General features: G+C 37.9%; 2 protein-coding genes across 2 annotated transcripts in view; one reads left to right on the top strand and one right to left on the bottom strand.

Moving 5' to 3' along the window:
- chka (choline kinase alpha) overlaps positions 1–14,145 on the bottom strand; it is a 31,957-nt gene extending 17,812 nt beyond the window's left edge. Inside the window, exons 1-4 of the mRNA XM_022219356.2 lie at positions 13,579–14,145; positions 12,013–12,121; positions 10,217–10,270; positions 1,429–1,542 (exon numbers count right to left, since the gene is read on the bottom strand). Coding sequence (XP_022075048.1) covers positions 1,429–1,542; positions 10,217–10,270; positions 12,013–12,121; positions 13,579–13,817 — 516 coding nt within the window. The 5' untranslated portion in view covers positions 13,818–14,145. The remainder of the gene's footprint in view (positions 1–1,428; positions 1,543–10,216; positions 10,271–12,012; positions 12,122–13,578) is intronic.
- A 2,706-nt stretch (positions 14,146–16,851) lies between these two features.
- si:dkey-12e7.1 (uncharacterized protein LOC557553 homolog) lies at positions 16,852–23,431 on the top strand. The gene is made up of 3 exons (XM_022219357.2): positions 16,852–17,130; positions 18,602–19,225; positions 20,023–23,431. The coding sequence occupies exons 2-3, from the start codon at positions 18,668–18,670 to the stop codon at positions 20,608–20,610; spliced, it is 1,146 nt and encodes a 381-aa protein (XP_022075049.1). The 5' UTR covers positions 16,852–17,130; positions 18,602–18,667; the 3' UTR covers positions 20,611–23,431.

Genomic DNA, 23,431 nt, shown 5'->3' with positions numbered 1-23,431 from the left:
AAAGTGAGTAAAAATGAGCTATAGAGAGGAAAAATGAGCCATAATGAAGAAAAAATGCCTAATACGAGGAAAAAAAATGTCTAAAGTGAGGAAAAATTAGTGTTGAGTGTGTTCGTTTCCTGAGATAGAAGACAAACTACTTCTCTCCAGTTAAGCTGTTAATTTTGTAAATATCAGTGTTTGGAACAGCCTCCCAGAAAAGGATCAAATCAAAAGTGAATACAACATTTTATTCAGTCTAGTATTGTGTGGTAGGTAGGGCTGGACCGGAATATCCCGAATATCCGAATATTTGTTCGCTACGGTGGTATCCGTATATTCATTTTGGTATTTTGGTCCCTTCACCTTCGGCCCACTTCAGCTCATCCCGTCATGTTCGGCTCATCTCGGCTCATCCATTCGTGTTTCTTACCACCTGAATGGCCGGGTGGCTGCAGACTCTGACGTCACGCTTCACTTCGTTGCATAAACACAAGACAAGATGCTGAAGACCTCCGCTGTTTGGGAATTCTTCAGTTTAACTGAAGACAAACAAAGGCAAAATTTGGACCCGGGAAACCAGACGAACGGATCCAAATATTTGGGCCATCTCCCCCCCCATCGGACGTTACGGGGCGGAACGAATATTCGGATATTCGTCTTTAATAGGGCCCGAATATTCAGAGGCTAGAAACCACTATTCGGGCCAGCCCTAGTGGTAGGTCATAAATACCAACATATAATTCAAACAGTGAACTGTGATTGGCTAACGGTGAGGATAAACCGTGGTTTAGACTCAGTTGTCCCATTAGTTGGTGCTCAGATATGTTCACACGATCCATCTAATCCCCAGTAAAAACAACCTCCTTCAAACTTCCTCCCGCTTTCTACCAGCTCGTATTATTCCTGTTAGCTGAGATGTGATGCAGCCATTAGTGGGGGGGATGCAGGTGTTTCTCAGGGAGGATCATTCTGGTTTCTCACCCAAACAACCTTGAGTTAGCGGTTTCAGTAAATATAACCTTATAAGAAAGCAGGAATGTGCCGCGTATCAAGGCCAAAGCTCTGTCTGTGTTAGCGTGTACGTGCAGAGGAAGAAGCATTTTCTGTAAGCGGCTGACCTGTCTGTGTACATCAGAGCTCCATCTCTTCCCTTTTTAAGGTCAGGCACGACTCATGGACTCATGGACTCATGGCACAATAAATGATATCAGTGCCTGCATGAGTTAAAAATCCTAACAAATTTCAGTGTTCAATTACTAGTGCCTTTGTGAGATAAAAACCCAAAAATTCTAACATCATCAATGTGAAAAAAATTGTCTGCAGTGAGGAAAGATGCACCGCAGTGAGGAAAATGAGCCATAATGAGAAGAAGAAAATTGCCTAAAGTGAGGAAAAAATTGCGATCAATGAGGAACACAGTGAATAAAAATGAGTCTCTAGACTTACAGGAACGTACTGCTCCAGACGTCCCTGAGGAAATATTCCGTAGAGCTTCGGTCCCAGTTCTCTCTCAGCTAAGATGGCGAACATGACGCTCTCCAGAACCATGGCCTCAGCGCCCTGCAGACAGAAACACTTTAAATCCACAAATCCACCATCAAAAACACAAAAAATAGAACTTAAAATCCACAAAGCCACCATCAAAAACTCAAAAAATAGAACTTAAAATCCACAAATCCACCATCAAAAACACATAAAATAGAACTTAAAATCCACAAATCCACCATCAAAAACACACACAAAAACACTTAAAGTCCTAAAATCTACCATTAAAAACAGAAAACTGAGGTAAAATCCTCAAATGAGCACCAGATTGATCAGAACAGAATATTAAAGTGTAAAATCAACTCAATCAGACATCGGCTCGTTTCTCTGGTCAGAAAGTCTGAAAACATTTAGACTTCTTGATGTGTCTGAATCTAAAATCACCACTTTTCTTTGAAATATTGTGACCTAAAGATCAGACGTGTTTAACTGAACGTTTTGTTCTCAGACTCCAGAACATCTGCAGCTCAACACACTTTCTGTTCAATAATTCAGACTTCAAGAGGCTGCAGCAGAAACCCTGCAGGAAGCTTCCTGCTACGCAAAAACAGAACCGCGGTGAGGAAAAACGGAACCGCGGTGAGGAAAAACGGAACCGCGGTGAGGTAAAACGAACCCGCGGTGAGGAAAAACAGAACCGCGGTGAGGTAAAACGAACCCGCGGTGAGGAAAAGCGTACCCGCGGTGAGGAAAAATGAGCCAACAATGAGTAGAAATTGCCCATTGTGTGTATAAATGAGCCAACAGTAAACAAAAATGAGCCCACAATGAGTCAAAATGAGCCTGCAGTGAGTAACAGCGAGCGTACAGTGGACAAAACCAACCAACAATGAGGAAAAATTCTGCTACCATGAAGAAGAGCGAGCTTACAGTGAGTAAAAATGAGCCGATAATGTAATAAATATTAGAAGAAAATGGCCGAATCATTACATTTAGAAGCATAAAACACTTTATCTCCTGGGAAACACTGGATTCTTTTTACTAAAACATGCACACATTTTAAAGTTACTAAATTATGGATTATAAAGTGTTTAAATTTTACATTTCTTACTTCCAGTACCCTGTGTGAAGTCTCTGCTGCTCATGTGAGAAAATAAATACTAAAAACAGACAGGAGGCTGGAAGAGAAGACAGATTTTAACATATTTATTTTATTACTATTAATTTGATACAAACTAGATGTTGTTTAAGCAGATTTATACACACAGAATATCTTACTTAAAGTAGTTTATTAAACATGTTTAACTTCGTGTTGCATTTCAGTGATTTAAGAGCTAAAAAATTATGCTTCCTTTTGTTTTTATTCAGTGATAATCACTTCTAAACCAAATTAATTCCCAAATATTACTCCTAAACACATTTATTCTGGAAAGTTACTGGCAGCTTCACTCTTATGTCATGTATTTCAGTTACTTCCTTATTTCTTACAAAATATGTGGCATTAATCTTTTAAAAAAAAAAGCCTCTAAAGGTGTCTAAAAACACGGGTCCAGACCAAATGGAACTTCTTGGTCCATAACATGAAAACCAAGCCTTTGTGTTTCCAGTTAGAATGTGTGAATTCAGACATTCAGATGTTAAAACGTTAATTTTTTTCAGGTTTCCGAGTCAACAGAGCGACGAGCAGACAAGTCTGAACACTGAGGAGGATTAAATGTTGGGCTCAGAAAACAGAACCTCTTTATCTGAGACACAGAAACAGTCAGCGGGAGCTCCGGGTCGACAAAACCTCCTGCTAGCAGCAGAGGAACCGGGCCAAGCAGGCCAGAGGGCGCCGGATAATTAGCAGGACAAAGCTAACAGAACAGCTAACGGAGCTAAAAGAGCTAACTGAGCTAACGAAGCTAACGGGGCTAACGAAGCTAACGGGGCTAACGGAGCTAACAAAGCTTTTTTTTTATTAAACACAAAGAGCTTATACAGGGTGTTTAACTGAGAATGATCATAGAGAATAACACAACATGGTGACAACAACTTATTCATATTACATTGTAAACACAAAGAGTCATATAAGAACCATATGTGAGCAGAAGAGGATGAAATTAAGTAATAACTAATAACATAAACAAATTTATATTAGATCAGGGAATTTTAAGTATTTAATAAACAAGCCTGATATTTTTATGTCTTTGCTGTTTGATGATGATGGACGTATTAAAGTACTGTTTGAGTTCATTTTCAAAGTATTTTCCATTTGGTTTTTTCTTTGGATGTGGCTCTCCTGGAGGCTGATCCTGTGTCTGGTTTTGTTCTGGATTAGGTTTTGTATATGATTCCAGAGGTTTTTACTGTATGAGCATTGATAGAAGAGGTGGATGATGGTTTCTGGTTCTGTTTGGCAAAAGTCACAGTTGTAGTCTATTTTTAATTTAAACCTCTCCAGGGTTTTTTTAATGGGTATACATTGTGACAGATTTTGTATGATATTTCTTTGACCTTATTGTGAATGAGCAGCTTCTCGTGAACGAAGCTAACCGAGCTAACAGGGCTAACGAAGCCAACAGGCTGGATATGGGGCTCATTTATCCTGAGATGTTCAACAGAAGTTTAAAATTTGTTTTGTATTTAAAAAGCTCCTAAATGGCAGCATTTATCAGAGACAGAACCTGGAAAAACAGTCCTTGAACTGTTCCGTGGAGGAAATCAACCGAATCTGAGTTAGAGTAAATTATGAGCAAATGTGAGCCCACAGTGAGGAAAAATAAGTTACAAATGAACCTACAATGAGTAAAAATGAGCTCACAGTGAGTAAAAGCAAGCCTATTGTGGGGAAAATGAACCCAGAATGAGGTCAAATTAATCCACAGTGAAAAAAATGAACCTACAATAAGGAAAATTAGTAAACAGTGAGTTCAATTCAGCCAGCAATAAATAAAAATGAGCTTACATTGAGGAACAAATAGCCCACATTGACTCAAAATGAGTCGACAATAAGTAAAAATTTGCCAACAGTGAGTAAAAATGACCAGGATCAAAAAGCAGCTGGAATCTGCTGGCTGAAGTTCAAACCTGAAGGTTGAAAAATGAACCAGTGTGTGAGGAGTGTAATGAAAGATGCTGCTGAGGTGCATCATGGGAAACGTAGGAAACCTGTCTTCAGTTGTCCTGGATACTGGCTGTTCCAGCTCCTCCAGGTTTAATCTGCCAGAGTGCTGTGAGGCTGTACGCTGCATTAAAATGAAGCTGTAAAAGGCTGCAGTAAACCCTGCTGGCTGAATATCCGTCTGATGAGACAGAAGTTTGGATGGAGCTCCGAGTCTCTGGCTGCCGTCCAGGAAAACGTTCTTCAGCTGGAGTTCGACTGGACGTGTTTTAGATCCTGCTGAGAGTGAATCAGCTGCAGAGGCTCCAAGCTGAGCCCTGACTACAGAAACTGCTGATGAAGCTGGAAAATGACTGAATACAATCCAAAAAAATGTTCTGGATCCGTCTGAGTTCAGAAAACTTCTAAAGAAACTATGTGCAACCAACGAACCACATTAAACTAGAGGAACCAGCTTCTTCTCTCCGGTTCAAGAACCTACCAGAGGAGTCCAGTTGATTCTTACTGAATCTCCTACGATTATACAAACTGTTCCTGTCACTCTCAAGAATGTTTGAGTGATTTTGGACAATTTTAAACATCTTTTGGTTCATTTCGGACAAACTTTGGACAAATTTTTGAGTCACTTTTTGGAAAATGTTGCATAATTTTTGGGTTTGAGACATTTTTAGACACATTTTTCTCATTTCGAACAGATTTTCGTATCATTTTAAAGAATATCTGAGTAAATTTACAGTGTCGATTCATTTGGAAAAATTTTCTGTCGTAAAGAATTTTTGAGTGATTTTAAACAAATTTTGGTTCATTTTGGACAAATTTTGGACAAATTTAAAAAGATTAGGTTCATTTTGGACTATTACTACAAACTTTTTTTTCTCGAACAAAAACCTACCAGAGAAGTTCAGTTGGTTTCTACTGAAGCTGCTGCAAAAGGAACGTTTGTGTCATCACTGGAGCTTAAATCCAGAATCCAACGAGACTTCTCTGGGAAGTTCTTGTTCAAATAAGAAAAGAAAAGTTTGTCGTAGTAGTAGCCCAAAATGAAACAAAATTTGTTTAAAATTGTTCAAAATTATTAAAAAAATCTTTACAATTGCAGGAAAATACTACAAATGAATCGACATGTTGGAACAAAGTGACAAAAATGAGTCCAAAACGCTTCAAAACCAAAAATTACTTTTACATTTTTTTATTTAAAATTATTTAAATTATTTAAATAACCCAAAATGAACCGAAATTTGTTTAAAATTTTCCAAAATGTCTCAAAAATTCTTCAGTAGAAGCTAAAGAACCTACCAGAGAAGTTCAGTCCATTTCTGCTGAATCTCCTACGATTATACAAACTTTTCTTTTGTAGGAGCTTCAGTAGAAACCAACTGGACTTCTCTGGTAGGTTCTTCTACCAGAGAAGTCCAGAAATTAACTGGACTTCTTTGGTAGAACCTACCAGAGAAGTCCAGTTCACTTCTCCTACAAGAAGCTCCTACGATTATACAAACTTCTTTCTTGAACAAGAACCTTCTTTGGGACTTCTCTCAAAGAAGTCCAGTTGGTTTCTGCTGAAGCGCCAATGAAATAAAAGTTTGTACAATCGTAGGAGCTTCAGTAGGAATCAACTGAACTTCTTTGATAAGTTCTTTAAAGAAAAAAATGTTTCAAAATCATAGGAGCTTCTTGCAGGAGCTTCTGGTAGGTTCTTGTTCAAGAACCTCCCAAAGAGGTCCAGTCGATTTATACTGAAGATCCTACGAAACAAAAGTTTGTATACTCGTAGGAGCTTCAGTAGAAACAGAAGCTTCAGTAGTTGATTTCTCCTGAAGCTCCTACGACCATTTTAACCAGTATTTTCTTGTCTTGCTAAATTCAACACTCAATATTGAAGATGTCCATAAAGTGCTCTGAGGGTTTCTTCCAGAACAGTTTCTTCCGGCTCTACCTGAAGCTGTGCTGTAACCATACACTCTTGGCTGTAACTGCCGTCTCAAAATGTGGTTCTTTCTTCCCTCCAGCAGTGATTCCCGTCAGAGGAGTGTGAGCAGCTGTCTGGGTTACATAACGTCTTTATCTGCAGAGCGCTGATCACATGCAGCCGTAAACGTCCAGTGTGGATAATCCTCCGGGATAATCGTCCCGACAGCCTCAGGAGGCTTCGTCTACTGACCCACATCTCTCCTTAAAAGGGTTAACAACGCCTGCAGCTCCGAGGTTTCACCACAAAACAGTCAAACCGTTTTATTCAGCTCAGCGTCCGTTAGACTTCTACATTTTCTGTCTGAGTTCTTTGTTCTGCAGACAGCGTCATGTTCTGCTGACGTCTTTATTCGATTCCAACCACTGAATTAAATGCAAAATGTAAGAAGATCTAACGGAATGATTTAGATAAAACTTGTAATTTAACAAAAGTACTTTTAATGTGGCATCAACTTAATATTTTGTCCAATTTAAGCTCAGATTTCTGTGTTGCTCAATATAAAACTGAATTTAGGTTGACTCAGTATCTTGTTTCTCCACGTCCACGTTTCAAGTCTTTACCTTCTAAACACAACTTTAATTACATTTTTATAGCATATCTGAGTAATTTTCAAAAAGTTCTACATCATTTTAAACATATTATGGTTCATTTTGGACACATTTTCAATTTGTTTAACAGGTTTTTGCCACATGGAACGAATTTTAAACACTTTTTGGGAAAATTCTGAGTACTTTTTGCTTGTGAAGCATTTTTGTCATTTTGGTCCAACATGTCGACTAATTTGGAAAATTTTCCTGTCATTGTAAAGAATTTTTGAGTGATTTTGGACAATTTTAAACAAATTCTGGATAATTTTAGAACATTTTTGAGTCACTTTGGATAACCAAAGTCATCTTTGTGGGTTCTTGTCATGTGGGACAAATTGTGGACAATTTCTGAAGTAATTTTAGAGTTTTTTAAAAAGTATTTGATAAATTTTTAGGTTTGAGACATTTTGGACAGATTTTTGTCATTTTGAACAGATTTTCTTATTATTTTAAAGAATATTTGAGTAAGTTTACAGATTTTTGAGTCATTTTCAGAAACATATTTCGGTTAATTTTGGTTCATTTTAGAATACTTTTGAGTCGATTTGGTCATTTTTCCAGGTTCTTGTCATCTGGGACAAATTTTCAATTTTTAAAGTCATTTTGGCCCGATGTGTTAATTTAGAAAATTTTCCTGCCATTGTATTGAATTTTTAGGTGATTTTAAATAAATTTAAGTTCATTTTGGACTATTTTTGAATCATTTTAGACTGAATTAGTCAGAACAAACCTCTAGGAAGCTGTTCTGATAATGAATCATAATTAACTGATGACTATCAGATGAATGAAACGTGTAACCTCTCTGCTGTTCTCAGATCTGTTCTTTGACGCTGAGCTTGAACTGAACTCTGGTTCTTTATCTCTGGAGGAACATCCGGACTGAACTGCTCTGGACTTTAATCTGAGCTCAGTGTCACCACAGTTCCAATCTGAAATGTCAAAAACCTTCTGCTTCTGTCTGAACGTGTTCCTGACGGGTCGATGATTAACTTCTGTCAGATAAAAGCAGCCGACGTTCCATGTAGGTCAGAGGAACCAAATGACTTCATCCAGAGAAAAAAACTGACACGTTGCAACCTCCAGAATGTTCAGACAACGTGGAAAGAACGTCCAACATCTGTGTTTCTCCCAATGAAGGTTACAGTTTTTTATTTACAGTCAACATGTTGGCAGGAAATTATTTGTTTTTTTTACAGTTTCAGTGTGTTTTCTAGGTCCACATGTAAATTAGCAGTTTTTCTCTGTCAGCTGCATGTTTTGTATTGTATGTTGTATGTTGGTAGTATGTTGTATGTTGTATGTTGGTAGTATGCTGTATATTGTATGTTGGTAGTATGTTGCATGTTGGTAGTATGTTGTATATTGTATGTTGTATGTTGGTAGTATGCTGTATATTGTATGTTGGTAGTATGTTGCATGTTGGTAGTATGTTGTATGTTGGTAGTATGCTGTATATTGTATGTTGGTAGTATGTTGCATGTTGGTAGTATGTTGCATGTTGGTAGTATGTTGTATGTTGGTAGTATGCTGTATATTGTATGTTGGTAGTATGTTGCATGTTGGTAGTATGTTGTATATTGTATGTTGTATGTTGGTAGTATGCTGTATATTGTATGTTGGTAGTATGTTGCATGTTGGTAGTATGTTGTATGTTGGTAGTATGTTGCATGTTGGTAGTATGTTGTATATTGTATGTTGGTAGTATGCTGTATATTGTATGTTGGTAGTATGTTGCATGTTGGTAGTATGTTGTATGTTGGTAGTATGTTGCATGTTGGTAGTATGTTGTATATTGTATGTTGGTAGTATGCTGTATATTGTATGTTGGTAGTATGTTGCATGTTGGTAGTATGTTGCATGTTGGTAGTATGTTGCATGTTGGTAGTATGTTGTATATTCTATGTTGTATGTTGGTAGTATGCTGTATATTGTATGTTGGTAGTATGTTGTATGTTGGTAGTATGTTGTATGTTGTATGTTATATGTTGGTAGTATGTTGTATGTTGGTAGTATGTTGTATGTTGTAGTATGTTGTATGTTGGTAGTATGTTGTATGTTGTATGTTGGTAGTATGTTGTATGTTGTATGTTGTATGTTATATGTTGGCAGTATGTTGTATGTTATATGTTGGCAGTATGTTGTATGTTATATGTTGGTAGTATGTTGTATGTTGGTAGCATGTTGTATATTGTATGTTGGTAGTATGTTGTATATTGTATGTTGTATGTTGGTAGTATGTTGTATGTTGGTAGTATGTTGTATGTTGGTAGTATGTTGTATATTGTATGTTGTATGTCAGTTGTATTTTAGTCATATGTTGCATATTGTGTGCTACATGTCAGTTTTACGTTGTCTTATGTTGTTCGTTGTATGTAGCGTGTCAGTAGCATGTGGAGCTGATGTCTGAGGATGATTTAATCCAGTTAAATGTTAACAGGATTCGTCTGATCAGCAGCTTCGTTCGTTCAGTTTAACCCGATTACAGCAGATCCAAGCGTCTTCACGGAAACAGACGGGACGCCATAACTGGCTGATGACATCACACATCACATTTTGGACGCATATTTGTCATTTTGAACAGATTTTCTTATCATTTGAAAGAATACTTGAGTAAGTTTACAGTATTTTTGAGTCATTTTCAAAAAGTTTTATGTCATTTTAAACAAATTGTGTTTCATTTTGGACAAATGTTTCGAGGCTCTTGCCATCTGAGACAAATTTTAGACACTCTAAAATCGTTTTGGAGGTTTTTAAAAACTCATTTTGGATTGATTTTGAGTAATTTTTGTTTTTGAAGCATTTTGAACACAATTGTAAAGAATTTTTCAGTGATTCTGAACAATTTTAACCACATTTTGGTTAGTTCTGGACTACTCTTGAAGCACATTTTTCTGAGGATCAGTACTACGACACATTTCAACATTAAAACTGCAGAGTTTATCTGACTTCTCAAGTCCAGCAGAGACCAGAACGTTGTTGGATGAACAGCTGGGAGGTTAAAGAGGATCAAACCGGAGTTTAAACATCTTCAGGATCTGAAGGTTCTTCCGCAGGAGACCAGACAGGAAACAGGAAGTAGCTTCTTACCTGGAAGTGGTTTTCTTTGTTGGACTGTCGAGACTCTCCTTTATTACAGGACATCTGAGAACGGAAACAGGAAGAAACTGCATCAGGACAGGAAGTTCAGACTCACAGCGACGCATCACTTCCTGCGGCTACACATCACTTCCTGCAGCTATGCATCACTTCCTGTGGTGATGTGTCACTTCCTGTAGCGACGCATCACTTCCTGCAGCCATGCATCACTTCCTGTAGCTACGCATCACTTCCTGTGGCCCAATATAAAGCTCTGATCCGACTCGGCGTCTCATAACTCCGTCTCTGAGAAACCGAGTCGGTCTCGGTTTAATTATTACCACGACGACGCCATGCTTCCTGGATGCTATTAGCTTTTTGGTCTGACATCACTGATTGGTCCTGAGAGGCGGCAGCAGTTACCATGGCGATGGACAATAAACCGGTCATTAAACAATCAGAGCTGATAGTTAATGCATCAGACGGAGCTTTGAGGAAATAAAACGTTCATGAGCTCAGAGTGTTGAGATGAGTTTCTCTTTTACTGCTGGAGGACAAACGCTGAATGATACAGAAAATAATAAAATATATAAAATATAAATTATGGCAGCATTCTCAAAATATTAGGAATCAAATCATAACCCTTTATAAATTATTTTTTTAAATATTATAAATGTATATTACATAAATCTTAAAACTTAATTCAATAATATTACAGAAAGTTTCTCAAAATACTGGAAGGTATTTTGAGAAACTTCTGTTTTTTCTACATATAAAAACGTTGTGGCTGCTTTCTCGGATTATTACAAATTAATTCACAAAATATTTGCTAAAATATTCTAATAATTACAAGAAGAATTAATTTTCCCATTGTTGCTACTTGTTTAATTCTGAAAGACACTACTAGTCAAAAGTTTGGAGACACGTTCTTATTCAAATGAATGAGAACGTGTCTCCAAACTTTTGACTGGTAGTGTTTTTAAAAAAGATTCTACCATGTTAAAGAATATTAGAGGGAGTTCACAGTATTTTTGAGTATTTAAAAAACCTCCTGTCATTTTAAACTAATTTAAGTTAATTTCAGATGATTGATGAGTCATTTTGAACAATTGAAGTCGTTTTTAACGGGTTCCTGAGATCTGGGACAAATTTTAGACAATTTTTAGCATCATTTGGGATAAATTCTTCAGAATGTTTTTCATCATTTTGCCATTCCTTTGTCATTTTGGAATCTTCAGAGTCATTTTTCTTTTCATTTGCTGAACTAACTGAATCATTTTAAACATTTTTTGTGGGTTTGGACAAATGTGGAGCAACTTGGAAGAATATTTGGAGAAGTTTCTTGCAAAGTTTATGTTCAAACATACACTAAATTGTACCAATATTATTAAAAATTTGTCCAAAAAAATGACAAAATTCTTAAAATAGTGACTCAATATTTCCCCAAATTATTCCAAAAATGTTCTAAAGGACCTGAAATTTTCCAAAATGACTCAAAAAATGTCCAGAATTGGTGAAATCTAGATTATCTTCAGACTGAGACACCAGGATGGATGTAAAACTGATCCGGGGTCAGTTTTTTATTTTTTGTTTCTCCTCCTAAATGTCATGGTTCTATCTGCTGGACCGATGAAGCTCTGTAAAAGTCCATTAAAAGTGATGAATCTGGAGGCTGTTTACTGTCTGATGTTTCCGGTGCTTCAGCTCTGATTAAACTCTAACAGCGACCTGAGGAGGATCTAGTTTCTCTGGCGGACTCAGACCTGCCTGCTACTTCCTGGTTGGTCCAGCTGTGAGGAGCTGCTCACCTGTAAAATGGCTCCATAGAGTCTCAGCAGGACGTTTCTGGGTTCGTCTCCGACTGAAGCTCGTCCGTCTGGGAGGCTGCAGAGGAACAGCTTGTTGCTCAGACCTCCTCTGGATGGACGGAGAACACAAAACGCTATTTAAACGAGTCACACTGACTGATAAAACGTTATTTAAACTCTAAACGAGTCACACTGACTGATAAAACGTTATTGAAGCAGCTTGTAACCTTTCATCATTTAAACATTTCCTTAAAAAGTGGATTTTCTTAAATTAACTTTCCTTCAGTCATTCATCTTTAGACTAAATATTATATTAACATCTTTTTATTTCTGTCTTTGTTTTCTTAGTTCCTGCTGAACGTCTTTATAAATAACTGCTAACCATCAGAACCCGTTCAGCCCATCATGTCTGAGTTCACCATTTATTTTGAAAAGATTTTCACTTCACATTTTCATTAGTTTTTAGATTTTTAGTTCATACATTCCTGTTTTGAAGACAGTATTTTTTTTGTTAAATTACAGTTTCTTTTTTTTCTCTTTTTTCCTCTTTTTTGTTTGCACTTCCAGTAAATATTGTTAGTTTAACATTTCATAAAAGATTTTTAGCACAAAACGTAATAAGTGTGTATATACATACATACATACATATATATATATATATATATATATATATATATATCGGGTTTAGTTTTTTGTTTAGAATTTGATAAAATACTTCTAATTTACAGTTTTCATTATGTTTTAGAAAGTATTTGTAATTTATAATTTCATTTAAAACTATTTTAAGTTTACAATTTTATTATTTTTTTACTGCACAATTTCATTTGCTTACTTTTTTCTACTTTCAGTTTCCATCCATCCATCCATCCTCTATCCACCACTTCATCCTCACTAGGGTCATGGGGGGTGCTGGAGTCTATCCCAGCTGACTCGGGTGAAGGCAGGGGACACCCTGGACAGGTCACCAGTCTGTCACAGGGCTGCATATACAGACACACAATCACACTCACATTCACACCTACGGACAATTTAGAGTAACCAATTAACCTCAGCATGTTTTTGGACTGTGGGAGGAAGCCGGAGTACCCGGAGAAAACCCACGCATGCACAGGGAGAACATGCAAACTCCATGCAGAAAGATCCCAGGCCGGGATTTGAACCGGGGATCTTCTTGCTGCAAGGCGACAGTGCTAACCACTAGCCCACTGTGCAGCCCTCTTCGAGTTCATAATTTGATTACTGTCAACAGTTTTAGTTTGTAATTTCAATAATTTCTTAAGAAAACATTTTTAATTTACAATTTTGTTCAATATTTTACTTTGCAATTTCATCAGTTTATTTTTTTTCAAATGTATATTTTATATTATTATGAAAAACACACAAAAACTTTGCATTCATATTTATGATAAAAGTTTGCAGATTTTCATTTTTTGTTATTTCGTTCGTCACTTGCTGCTAAAAACACCTGATGCTCTGATCAGAACACCTGGTGACGTCATCAGCTCAGTTACCTAGGTAACCAGTTACACCCAGGTGAACAGGTGCTGCTTAACCAGGTGTTTCTACCTGATGATGGAGATGCCGAACTCCTCCTCCGTCACGCTCTTCCAGGCTCCGTGCAGGAACTCCCGGCACCACCGGAACGCCCTCCGCCGGGTGTCCAGGTCCGGGCTCTGCTCGGCCCGCAGCGGCTCCTTGGAGTCCCCCTGGGCGTCGGGCTGCACCTGGAGGGCGTTCTGCGTCACCAGCAGCCCCAGAGAAAGGGAGGGCGACGAGGAGACGCCGTTAATGAACTTAGTCTTCATGGTTCGAACCGGAGGAACGGAGCCGATCGTTAGGAACCGTTAACGGAGCACCAGCAGGGAACGTTAGGAACTGTTATCACCGGATCACAGGCAGCAGTGTGGACCGTTAGGAACCGACCAGCAGCAGGGACCGTTATCAGCGGATCAGCGGGAATGAATCAAACCGGAGAGACGGTCGGACTTTCAGCGGAGGGGGCGGAGGCGAGGGAGTGGTCACATGACACGCCTGCTCTCCCGTCCTGGCCCCTGATTGGCTGGCAGGGGACACAGCTCCGCAGGACCACAACAAACCTCGCGGTGCCTTCATGGACCGTTGGACAAATACAGGAATCCTGATGTCACCCCGACCTGATGGAAAAACACCGAGAGAGTCCAGAGAGAAGAACCACAGAGCAGTTAAAGAAACAGTTAGTGGTCTGAAAGTTGATTAGAAAGAGAATAAAAGACGCAAAAATGACCACAAAAAAACAGAAAAGTCACCATGAGTAGACAATATAGACACAAAAAGACTCAAAGCACTCACAAAAATCCACAAAATAGCAATAAAAAGACACACAATGATAAAAAAAAGCACACAATAACAATAGATAGATGGAAAAGTGGCCAAACAGAGACACAAAACAACCAGAATGAGAACTACAAACATACACAACAGGACTGTACTTAGACAAAAATGATGACAAAGAGAAAAACACAAACAGAAAGACTCCAAATGAGAAGAAAAACACACTACAACCATAAGTAGATGAGAAAATGACCACAAAGAGCCACAAAACAACCAGAAAGAGTCATAGATGTTGACAGAAAGACTTAGAACAACCACAAAAAATGGACAAAATGACAATGACACAAAATGACCACAAGGAGACAAAAAAAACTACAAAAGAGACAGCATGACCACAAACACAATCAAAATGATCACAGAAACACACAAAACAGTCATAAGTAGATCTAAAAATGGCCACAAAGAGACACAAGACAACCAGGAAGACTCAAAATGAGCAAAAAGAGGCACTGATTAATCACAATTACGCACAATATGACACCAAAAACACACAACAATCACAAAGAGACATTAAATAACCACAAGTAAACTCATAAATACCAGAAATAATCCACAAAACAGACACAAAATGATCAGAAAACAGCCATAACGAGCATTTAAAGCCTTAAAATGATCCTAAAATTACAAAAAAGAAACACAAATGACCACAAAGATCAACAACGATCATTCAGAAGCAGAACATCAGCTTCTCACCTGAATTATTATCATTTCAAACATGTTCCAGATTTCCTCTGGGAGCTCTTCCTGCGTCTGGTCACATGTTTCCATTTTTTGGTACACTGCAGATTTCTCGGTTTTTCCGTTTTTCCTCCGAGTCGCTGAACGCACCCCCGCCATCTTTTAGTCACGTAGCCCAAAACAAACAAAAAAACGGATTAAATCAGAGTTTAAACCTTCAGATAATTTTATTCTTTCACTCAGACTGAAGCTCGACATGAAACTAAACACCTTCATCAGATTAGAACCATTTAAAGGAGGATTTATTGAGCTAAACACATTTAACCTTCAGTCTCTTTTCTGTCATTTTTTCTTGAAATTATTAAATTATTTATTCTTAAATGTTTGTTTAAAATATATATATATATATTTTAATTTTTCATCTCTCTGTTGTCCAAATATAAATAATGAATTTTCTGAATAAAGTCCCATAGAAGGAAAAAACTTTCATAAATTAGTTAAATTAAATGTATTCGTTGTTTTATTTACATCGTTTTGTTCAAGTTTAACCAGCTGATATCCGGTAAATAAAGAGGTTTCACTGCTGTTTAATATAATATAAAATAATATAATAATATAATATAACATAATATAATATAATATAATATAATATAATATAATATAATATAATATAATATAATATAATATGAGAAGGTGTCAGCTGGGGTTAAACTTCTTAGTTTCTTAACCCTGTAGTTACATCTGTTGGTGAAAATTAATCCTAAAACCACAAAAGAACCAACAGATTCAGACAGACAATGACTGAATAAAACGCAACAAAATAAATCAGTCAGGTGGATTTTAATAAAATAAAAAATATCTTAAAAGATAAATAAATCACCACGCTTGATATAAATTCTCTTCAAAACAAGTTAAAATAGTTTTTATATTCCGTAAATTCTAAATTTTCAGAATCCCAATAAAGTCTTAAAAAGCATATTATTTAAGTGAATTCATGAAAAGCTTTACATTTTTTTGTCTTGGATAAATACATAATTATTTTATTTATAAATTAAAATTTGAATGATTATTTTTTTGTATTTGTGTTTTTGGTTACCATCCTAGGTCTAGCTCACGTCACTGTTGTTCTAAATATGAATTTAGTCCCGAGTCCTCTCTGAATAAAAGGAAAAAACTCTATTAGCTATATTAGTTTTATTTCATCTGTGTCTGTGTTCAGGTTAAACTTGATTTTAATGTGAAAATTGATGAAAAACAGGTTTCACTGTGTAATATTTTATTTAACAAATTAAATTTAACAGCAGTACATTAAATTATTCTTTAGTTTTTATTTCATTTAATTCTTTAAAAAAAACAGCAAATTAAGAGGAAGCCAGTGGAGATGACAGGTCAAATATTAATCCAAAATCAGAGTTTTGTAAACAGATATGCCCTTTGCAATAAAATAAAATAAAAATAAAATAAGTAAAATTAATAAAAATAACACAATAAAAAATATCACTGCTCAGACCAGAGTCACGCTGATTTCACTGAAATAAATTCGTGAAAGATGTAAATTATTAAATTATTGTACTTTGGTCCACCAGGAGGCGCTACTTCTTCTCACCAAAACACGCTTTAAATCTTTACATCATTAATTAAAACACTGTTTATCGTCTTTTCGTGTGTTTAATCATTGACACCATCAAATTAATTCATAATTAGCCTTAAAATGACCGCATTTTCTACTTTTTCTTTCTTTTTCCATGAAGCTCCACCCGCCGGCGCCGCTCCGGAGATTAAAACGTGCAGCCGGACGCATGCTGATGACGCCATCAACCGCGAGCCACAACAAAAACAATAACAGCTGTTAGCCGCTGGCTAGCCGGCCCGTTTCCTCAGTTTTCTTTAGCTTCTTTAACTTTGTAAAGTTCAGTTTTTGCTTTTTCCGACGCTGGAACTTTCGGACATGAAGCTGCTTTTATAAAATCCTGAACTTTCCGCTGTTGTTGATTTAAAATCTTGTGTTTGTCTGTTAGCTGCTAGCAGGATTAGCCGCTAACCGACGGCAGGAAGGAGTTGCACAGCGAGGTAAAGACTCTGTTTTTGTCTTTAAAATGACCCAAAACAACCACGCAACCAGCGGTGTTACGTTAATGTGCAGAATTTTAAAGTCTGTTAGTTTGACAGGATCCAGAGGAAACCGAATAACGGCGCTTCATCACATTAAAGTGTAATTTAGTTCCTGGATGAGCACAAAGATCACCTTACAGTTTTGTATTTTCCGGTGAACTGCTACTAAAATTACATTCACGCTTCAGGAATCCGTCCTGCTGTTGATTTAAAACTACTGAAACACGTTTGCATGCAGGAATTCAAAGGGGAAAATACGAAGCGACCCGAAATGACAGCAAGGAGACCCAGAATGATCACAAAAACACACAAAACTACCATCGTTAGACCTAAAGGACACTAATGGAGACTCAAAACTACCAGACAGAGACACAAAACATCCACAAAGAGACACAAAATGACCATAAAACAGTTTATAGTCACCAGAAAGAGACATGAATGAACACGAAGAGACTCCAAACGACCACAATAGGATTCAAAGTAACACAAAATAATTATACTTAGAGTGAAACTGAACACCAGGAGATGTGAAACAATATGTAAAGACTGAGAATGAACACAAAATGACACAATGATCGTGAAAACACTCCATAAGTAGACTTCAAAGAGCGTTTAGAGACTCAAACTGATGAGACACAAAACGACCATAAAAATATGGAAAATTACTGTCCTAGAGGAAAGAAACTAGAAAATATTCAATTCAATTTTATTTATATAGCGTCATTTACAGTCAAATTGTCTCAAGGCGCTTTACAGAACCCATATGCCTGACCCCCAGAGCAGCCCAAAGGAGACAGTGGCAGGAAAACACCCTTTTAACAGGGAAGAAACCTCGAGCAGAACCCGGCTCTATATAGGGGGGACCCATCTGCCTGCTGGCCGGGGGGGTTGAGAAGGACAGAGGAGGGCAAGGGGGAGGGATGGGAGAAGAGGGAGGGGTGGGAAAGCAAGGAAAACACAACACACATTTGGATACATGTATGACAGGATATGTGACACAGACAAAGTATAAGCTAACATTGAAAACTGACTCATAGTTTACTCTTATGATGTACGGCTCTGACATTAAACATACTCCATATATAGCTAGCAGTAAAATTCAAACAGTATGTAAGTTAGCATAACAGTATAGTGAAGGCGATGCAGAGTTGACTGGTGGAAAAAGGGGAGTTGGAAGCAGAGGGCTGGAGGAAGGTCAGCAGCAGCATCCCACAGTGGACATGATGGAGACTGGACCAGCTGGTGGAACATCAACCACAGATCTGAAGCATCCAGCTCTGGGACCAGGGACACTCAGAGAAATTCCCTTTTAAGAAGCTGCAGTCACAGAATTGATCGTGTTTTTATGAATTAATCGATCAGATTCATTGACTATCAGAAGAGCTGCTCACTAATCGATTGGTTTCTTTGTGTTCTGTGAATGTTCCAGAGATGTTTCTGTCTGAGCCGGACCATGAAGTCCTCCTCTGGAGAGTCTGACCTCCGATGACCTCTGATGACCTCCGGCATCACTTCCTGCTCCGTCGTCATGTCTCCACGGAAACGGCCGCTGGTCCCGGTGGGCAGCCGGAGGAAGGCGTCTGACGACGTGTTCCCGTTCGACCTGCTGCCGGTGGAGTGCCGTCTCCACGTCCTGTCCTTCCTGGGCGAGGTGGACAAGTGCAGCTGCGCTCTGGTCTGCCTGAGCTGGAGCCGCCTGGTCCGGTCCGGGAAGCTGTGGCGGGTCGCAGACTATTCCCGCCGCGGCGTCTTCCACCTGGGCCAGGAGGGGCTGCTGGTGTCCAACCGGGAGTTTGAGCGCTGGAAGGCCTGGGTGCACCACTACACCCACCACCTGATCTCCAGGAGGGCCAGCCTGCTGACGCTGAAGGCCAGCTTCGACCTGGGAGACCGACACAACGGCTGGGCTCAGCTGCTGCGCCACCTGCTGGACAACGTGCACTGCAGGGACCTCAGCCAGCTGGACCTCAACTGGACCTTCACCCTGCTGGAGCCGCTGGACCTCCGAGTCCACTCCAGCTCCCAGCAGGACAGCAGCACCAAGATGGACCAGGTGAGGCCTCCCAGATAGAACATGTCAGGAGATCATCTATCAATAGGTAATCCATTAGTTTCCTCTTCTTCTCACCAATTCATTTATTCATAAAAACGCGATCAGTTCTGTGACTGCAGCTTCTAAAAAGGGAATATTTCCTGCTTTCTTTCTTTTCTCTCTCATATCTACAAGACAGGACGTTGTGCTGCAACTAATCATTGATTTTTTTATCAATCAGTTGATCAATAAAACAAACCAAAACGTACAAAAGTCCAGAAAAAAGCAAATATGCAGTTAGAAATGAAACAAGACAAGAAAAGCGGCAAATCTTTTCTTCTGAGACACTGAATTTAGAAAAATCTTAGAAAATATTCGTCTTTTTTCTCAGTTGTCGGAACCAGAAATCTATCAGCTGTTAGTCGATTGGTTTCCTCTTCTGGTAATCAATGACTGACTGATTTATTCACAAAATCATGATCAGTTCTGTGACTGCAGCTTCTGAAATCTGAATATTTTCTGGTTTATTTCTGTTTTCTTTCATATCTTTGGGTTTTGGACAAAACAGAAGTTTTACTGCAACTAATTGTTTTTTAGCGTCATTTTATCAATGATCGATCAATAAAACAAGCAAACGGTTCTGATCAAGAAAAAGTCCAAAAAAACACCAAGGAACGTTGGAAAAGCTCGACATAGAACGACTCAAAGCAAGAAAAACGAGACAGAATGAGACGAACGTCGAGTTCTTTCTGCTGCTGGACGGAGGTCCACTTTGAGCTGCTTCATTTCTGGTTCTAACTGTGGTTCTGGTTCTGCAGGTAACCAGCTTCCAGGACCTGCTCTCTAAGCTGACCCAGTCCTGTCCCCGGATCTCGAAGCTTCGGGTCCACTTCGACTGGTCCGACCCGTCGGTGGCGCTGCTGAGCCGCTTCCAGCAGCTCCGGGTTCTGGAGCTTAAGTACTTCTGGGTGTTTAAGGGCGTCGCCCCGGCAACGCTGCAGACGCTGACCTCGGCGCTGCCCAACCTGCGGGCCCTGACGCTGCACATCCTGGTCCCCCTGAGGACCCTGGGGACGTCCTACAGCCTGGAGTCCTCGTCCCTGGAGTTCCTGGACGTGTCCCCCAGCCGGGGTCTGGTCTTCTCCCGCCTCCGGCTGCCGGCGCTCCGGGAGCTCCGGGCCAAGAAGATCGTCCGCGGAATCACGCTGGACCGCCGGACCCGGCTCCGGATCCAGAGCCGCTGGCCCTGCCTGTACCAGGTCCTCCGGGACGGGACGCCCCGCCTCCAGGTCCTCAACAACGAGAGGCTGGGGGCCGGCTGGAGGGACCACACCTACGGGGACCTGGACTCCATCCTGGACCAGTCCTGCTACTGCATCCAGCACCTGGACAGCTGGCTCTGGTAGACCTGGACCAGAAACCTGGACCTGGACCACAAACCAGGACCAGCTGCTCCAGTCCAGACCCGGACAGGAACCAGACCAGGAGCTCCTCAGTTCCTCCGTTTGTCTCCAGAGGCTGAAGAACGTCTTAAAGTCCAGAAAAAGGCGAAATATTTCAGGAAGAACGTCAGAAAATATTCAGATGTTTCTGAAGAATCACTTTAAGCTGAAAAACCCAAAAACACATCAGCTGGTTTTTATGGTTTTCTATTATTTATAGATTTGTTTGCTCATTTTTTAATCATATATATATATATATTATTGTAGTTCTTTTAGTTTTATTTATTTTTGGGCTCATATTTTTCTCTGTTTGGCTTAAACGTTGTAACTTCATCTTAAGTCCTGAAACGTTTCAGGAAAATCGTTTAAAATCTTGACAAATTACAGATTTATCATCAAATTATCGGCTTTATTCAGAGGATAGTTTCAGTTTTCCTCCTAGAAATTCTGTTTTTCCCACAAATATTCCACCTTTTTAAAACCATTTCTAATTTATTCTCTGGATGTTCCGACGTGGTTCTGGAAATAATCACATTAAAAAAAAACTTAAAATATTACACCTTAAATCTCAAACTGTTACAAAACAGTTCTTTTTTTTAAATAATCTTTTTATTCATTTCTATTTTATTCTCATCAGTTTCAAAATATTTCTCCACATATTTCCGTCTAAAAATATTGCAGCTGCATTCTCAGAATATTACAAAAATATTTTTCAGAAAATTGCATCTTTTTTAATTCTAAAAATCTTCTAAATCTATTCCAAAAATGCAGTATTATAAAGATCACATGATTATTTTCTGCAACTTTATTCTGAAAATATTACAGCTCATTTCCACCATTATTTAAAAAAACAACAACAAATTTTGTCCTAAAAATATTATTGAGAATATTTCACATTAATTACCTGAAATTACAACATAATTAGCAGATTATTAAACATGAATTTATTAAAATATCTACATTCCATTTTTTAAAATATTCCAACTTAATATTTCTTGAAGTTGTTCCCCTCATAATTCTGAAAATATAACGACGTCATTCTCAGATTATTTCTCAAAACATTCCAGGATATTGTTTGAAAATTGTACTTTTTTATAATTAAAATATTGCAGTTTAATATTCCAACTTTTACTGTTTATTTTAAACATATTGTGACTGTATTTTCAGAATATTTCACATTAATTACCTAAAAAATACAACATAATTAGCAAATTATTAAACATTAATTTATTAAAATATTTACATTCCATTTTTTAAAATTACAGCTTAATGTTTCTTGAAATTGTTCCCCTCATAATTCTGAAAATGTTTTGTCTGTTCTCTTGAAATAAAAGGACGTCATTCTCAAATTATTTCTCAACGTTTTGCAGAATATTTCTTGGAAATTTTGCTTTTTTATTAAAATAAAATATTGCGGTTTAATATTCCAAACTTTGCAGTTTAACCTAAAAATATTGTGACTGTTTTGAGAATATTTCAGATAAATTATCTAAAAATTACAGCATAATTATCACAATATTAAACATTAATTAATTAAAATATTATGATTCCATTTGTTAAAAAAATATTACAACTTTATTACCGAAATATTTCTCAAAAAAATTGCAAGATCTTTTTACAAAATATGTCTTCAAATTATTTCCCGTAAAATGCTGAAAATGTTTTAACTCTTTTCTTAAATTATAACTGCGTCATTCTCAGACTGTTTCCCAAAACGTTTCAGGATATTTCTTAAAAGTTGTGCTTTTTTTCCAAATTATAAATGATTGTATCCTGAAGTTTAATTCTAATAAAATATTCCAGTTTAATATTCCAAATTTTTCAGTTTATTCTAAAAATATCGTGTCTGTCTTCTCATAAAAGTTCATCCTGAAATATTTAGCCTTTTTTCTCGGCCTCAGACCTGCAGAAAGCCGACTGAACAGCTTCTGATTGATGATTGATGATTGATTACCGATCAGCTGTTTCTAATCATCAGATCCCAGAAACTGGTTTTATTCTGAATGTTTTCTACGTTTAACAATCAGGACTTGAGGAGCAAACAGGTTGAACTGATCGTTTTATCTCCTGACTGAACTTCCTGTTGTTTGTTTGTTTGTTTGTTGTTTTGCTTCCTGAACTGAAGGACGTTTAGAAACTCTTTGCACATGTCTGAAGGTCGTTTTATTCCTCGTTTCTGGATGTTTGTTTGTTTGTTTTTGTTTGTTTTTTAGCTGCTGTTACGTTTTCCTTCACTGAGGTTCATTTTTAATTAAAGTCCTGCAGCTCTGAGGAACCAGAACATGAAGGAGAGAAAAATAAACAATTCTTTGATTATTTATTGTTATTTATGACATGTTTTGAAACCTTCAGAATGGTCAGAAATGTCTCCCAGTGTGTCCAGGACGGCTTCAAACTGGACGCAAATCAATCAAACTGAGTCCAGATTTACTCTGAAGGTTCCCTAAAAGACCGAAATCTGTCCAAAATATATCAACGTTTGTCAAAAACTGACCTGAGATCTGTGTCAAATGGCCACAATGACAAGAAAAATCTTTGAAGACATGAAATGTAAACGACTGCTCTGTTATCACTGAAACATTTTCTTCATTGAGGTTCGTTCTAATTAAAGTCCTGCAGCTCTGAGGAACCAGAACACCACGAAGAAAAAGAGAGAACGATGGAAAATGTGTTTAGAATGACTCAAACTTTGCTTCAGATGTCAAAATATTGTGAAAAATGTCTCAAACATTTGTCCAAATCACTCAACAGTTGTTTAAAATCATAAAAATCTGTTTTAAATGAA

Source organism: Acanthochromis polyacanthus, chromosome 8, assembly GCF_021347895.1.
Source record: "Acanthochromis polyacanthus isolate Apoly-LR-REF ecotype Palm Island chromosome 8, KAUST_Apoly_ChrSc, whole genome shotgun sequence".
NCBI classification, from domain to species: domain Eukaryota; kingdom Metazoa; phylum Chordata; class Actinopteri; family Pomacentridae; genus Acanthochromis; species Acanthochromis polyacanthus.
The sequence above is the reverse complement of the archived record's forward strand: the minus strand, read 5'-3'. Positions and strand labels throughout refer to the sequence as shown.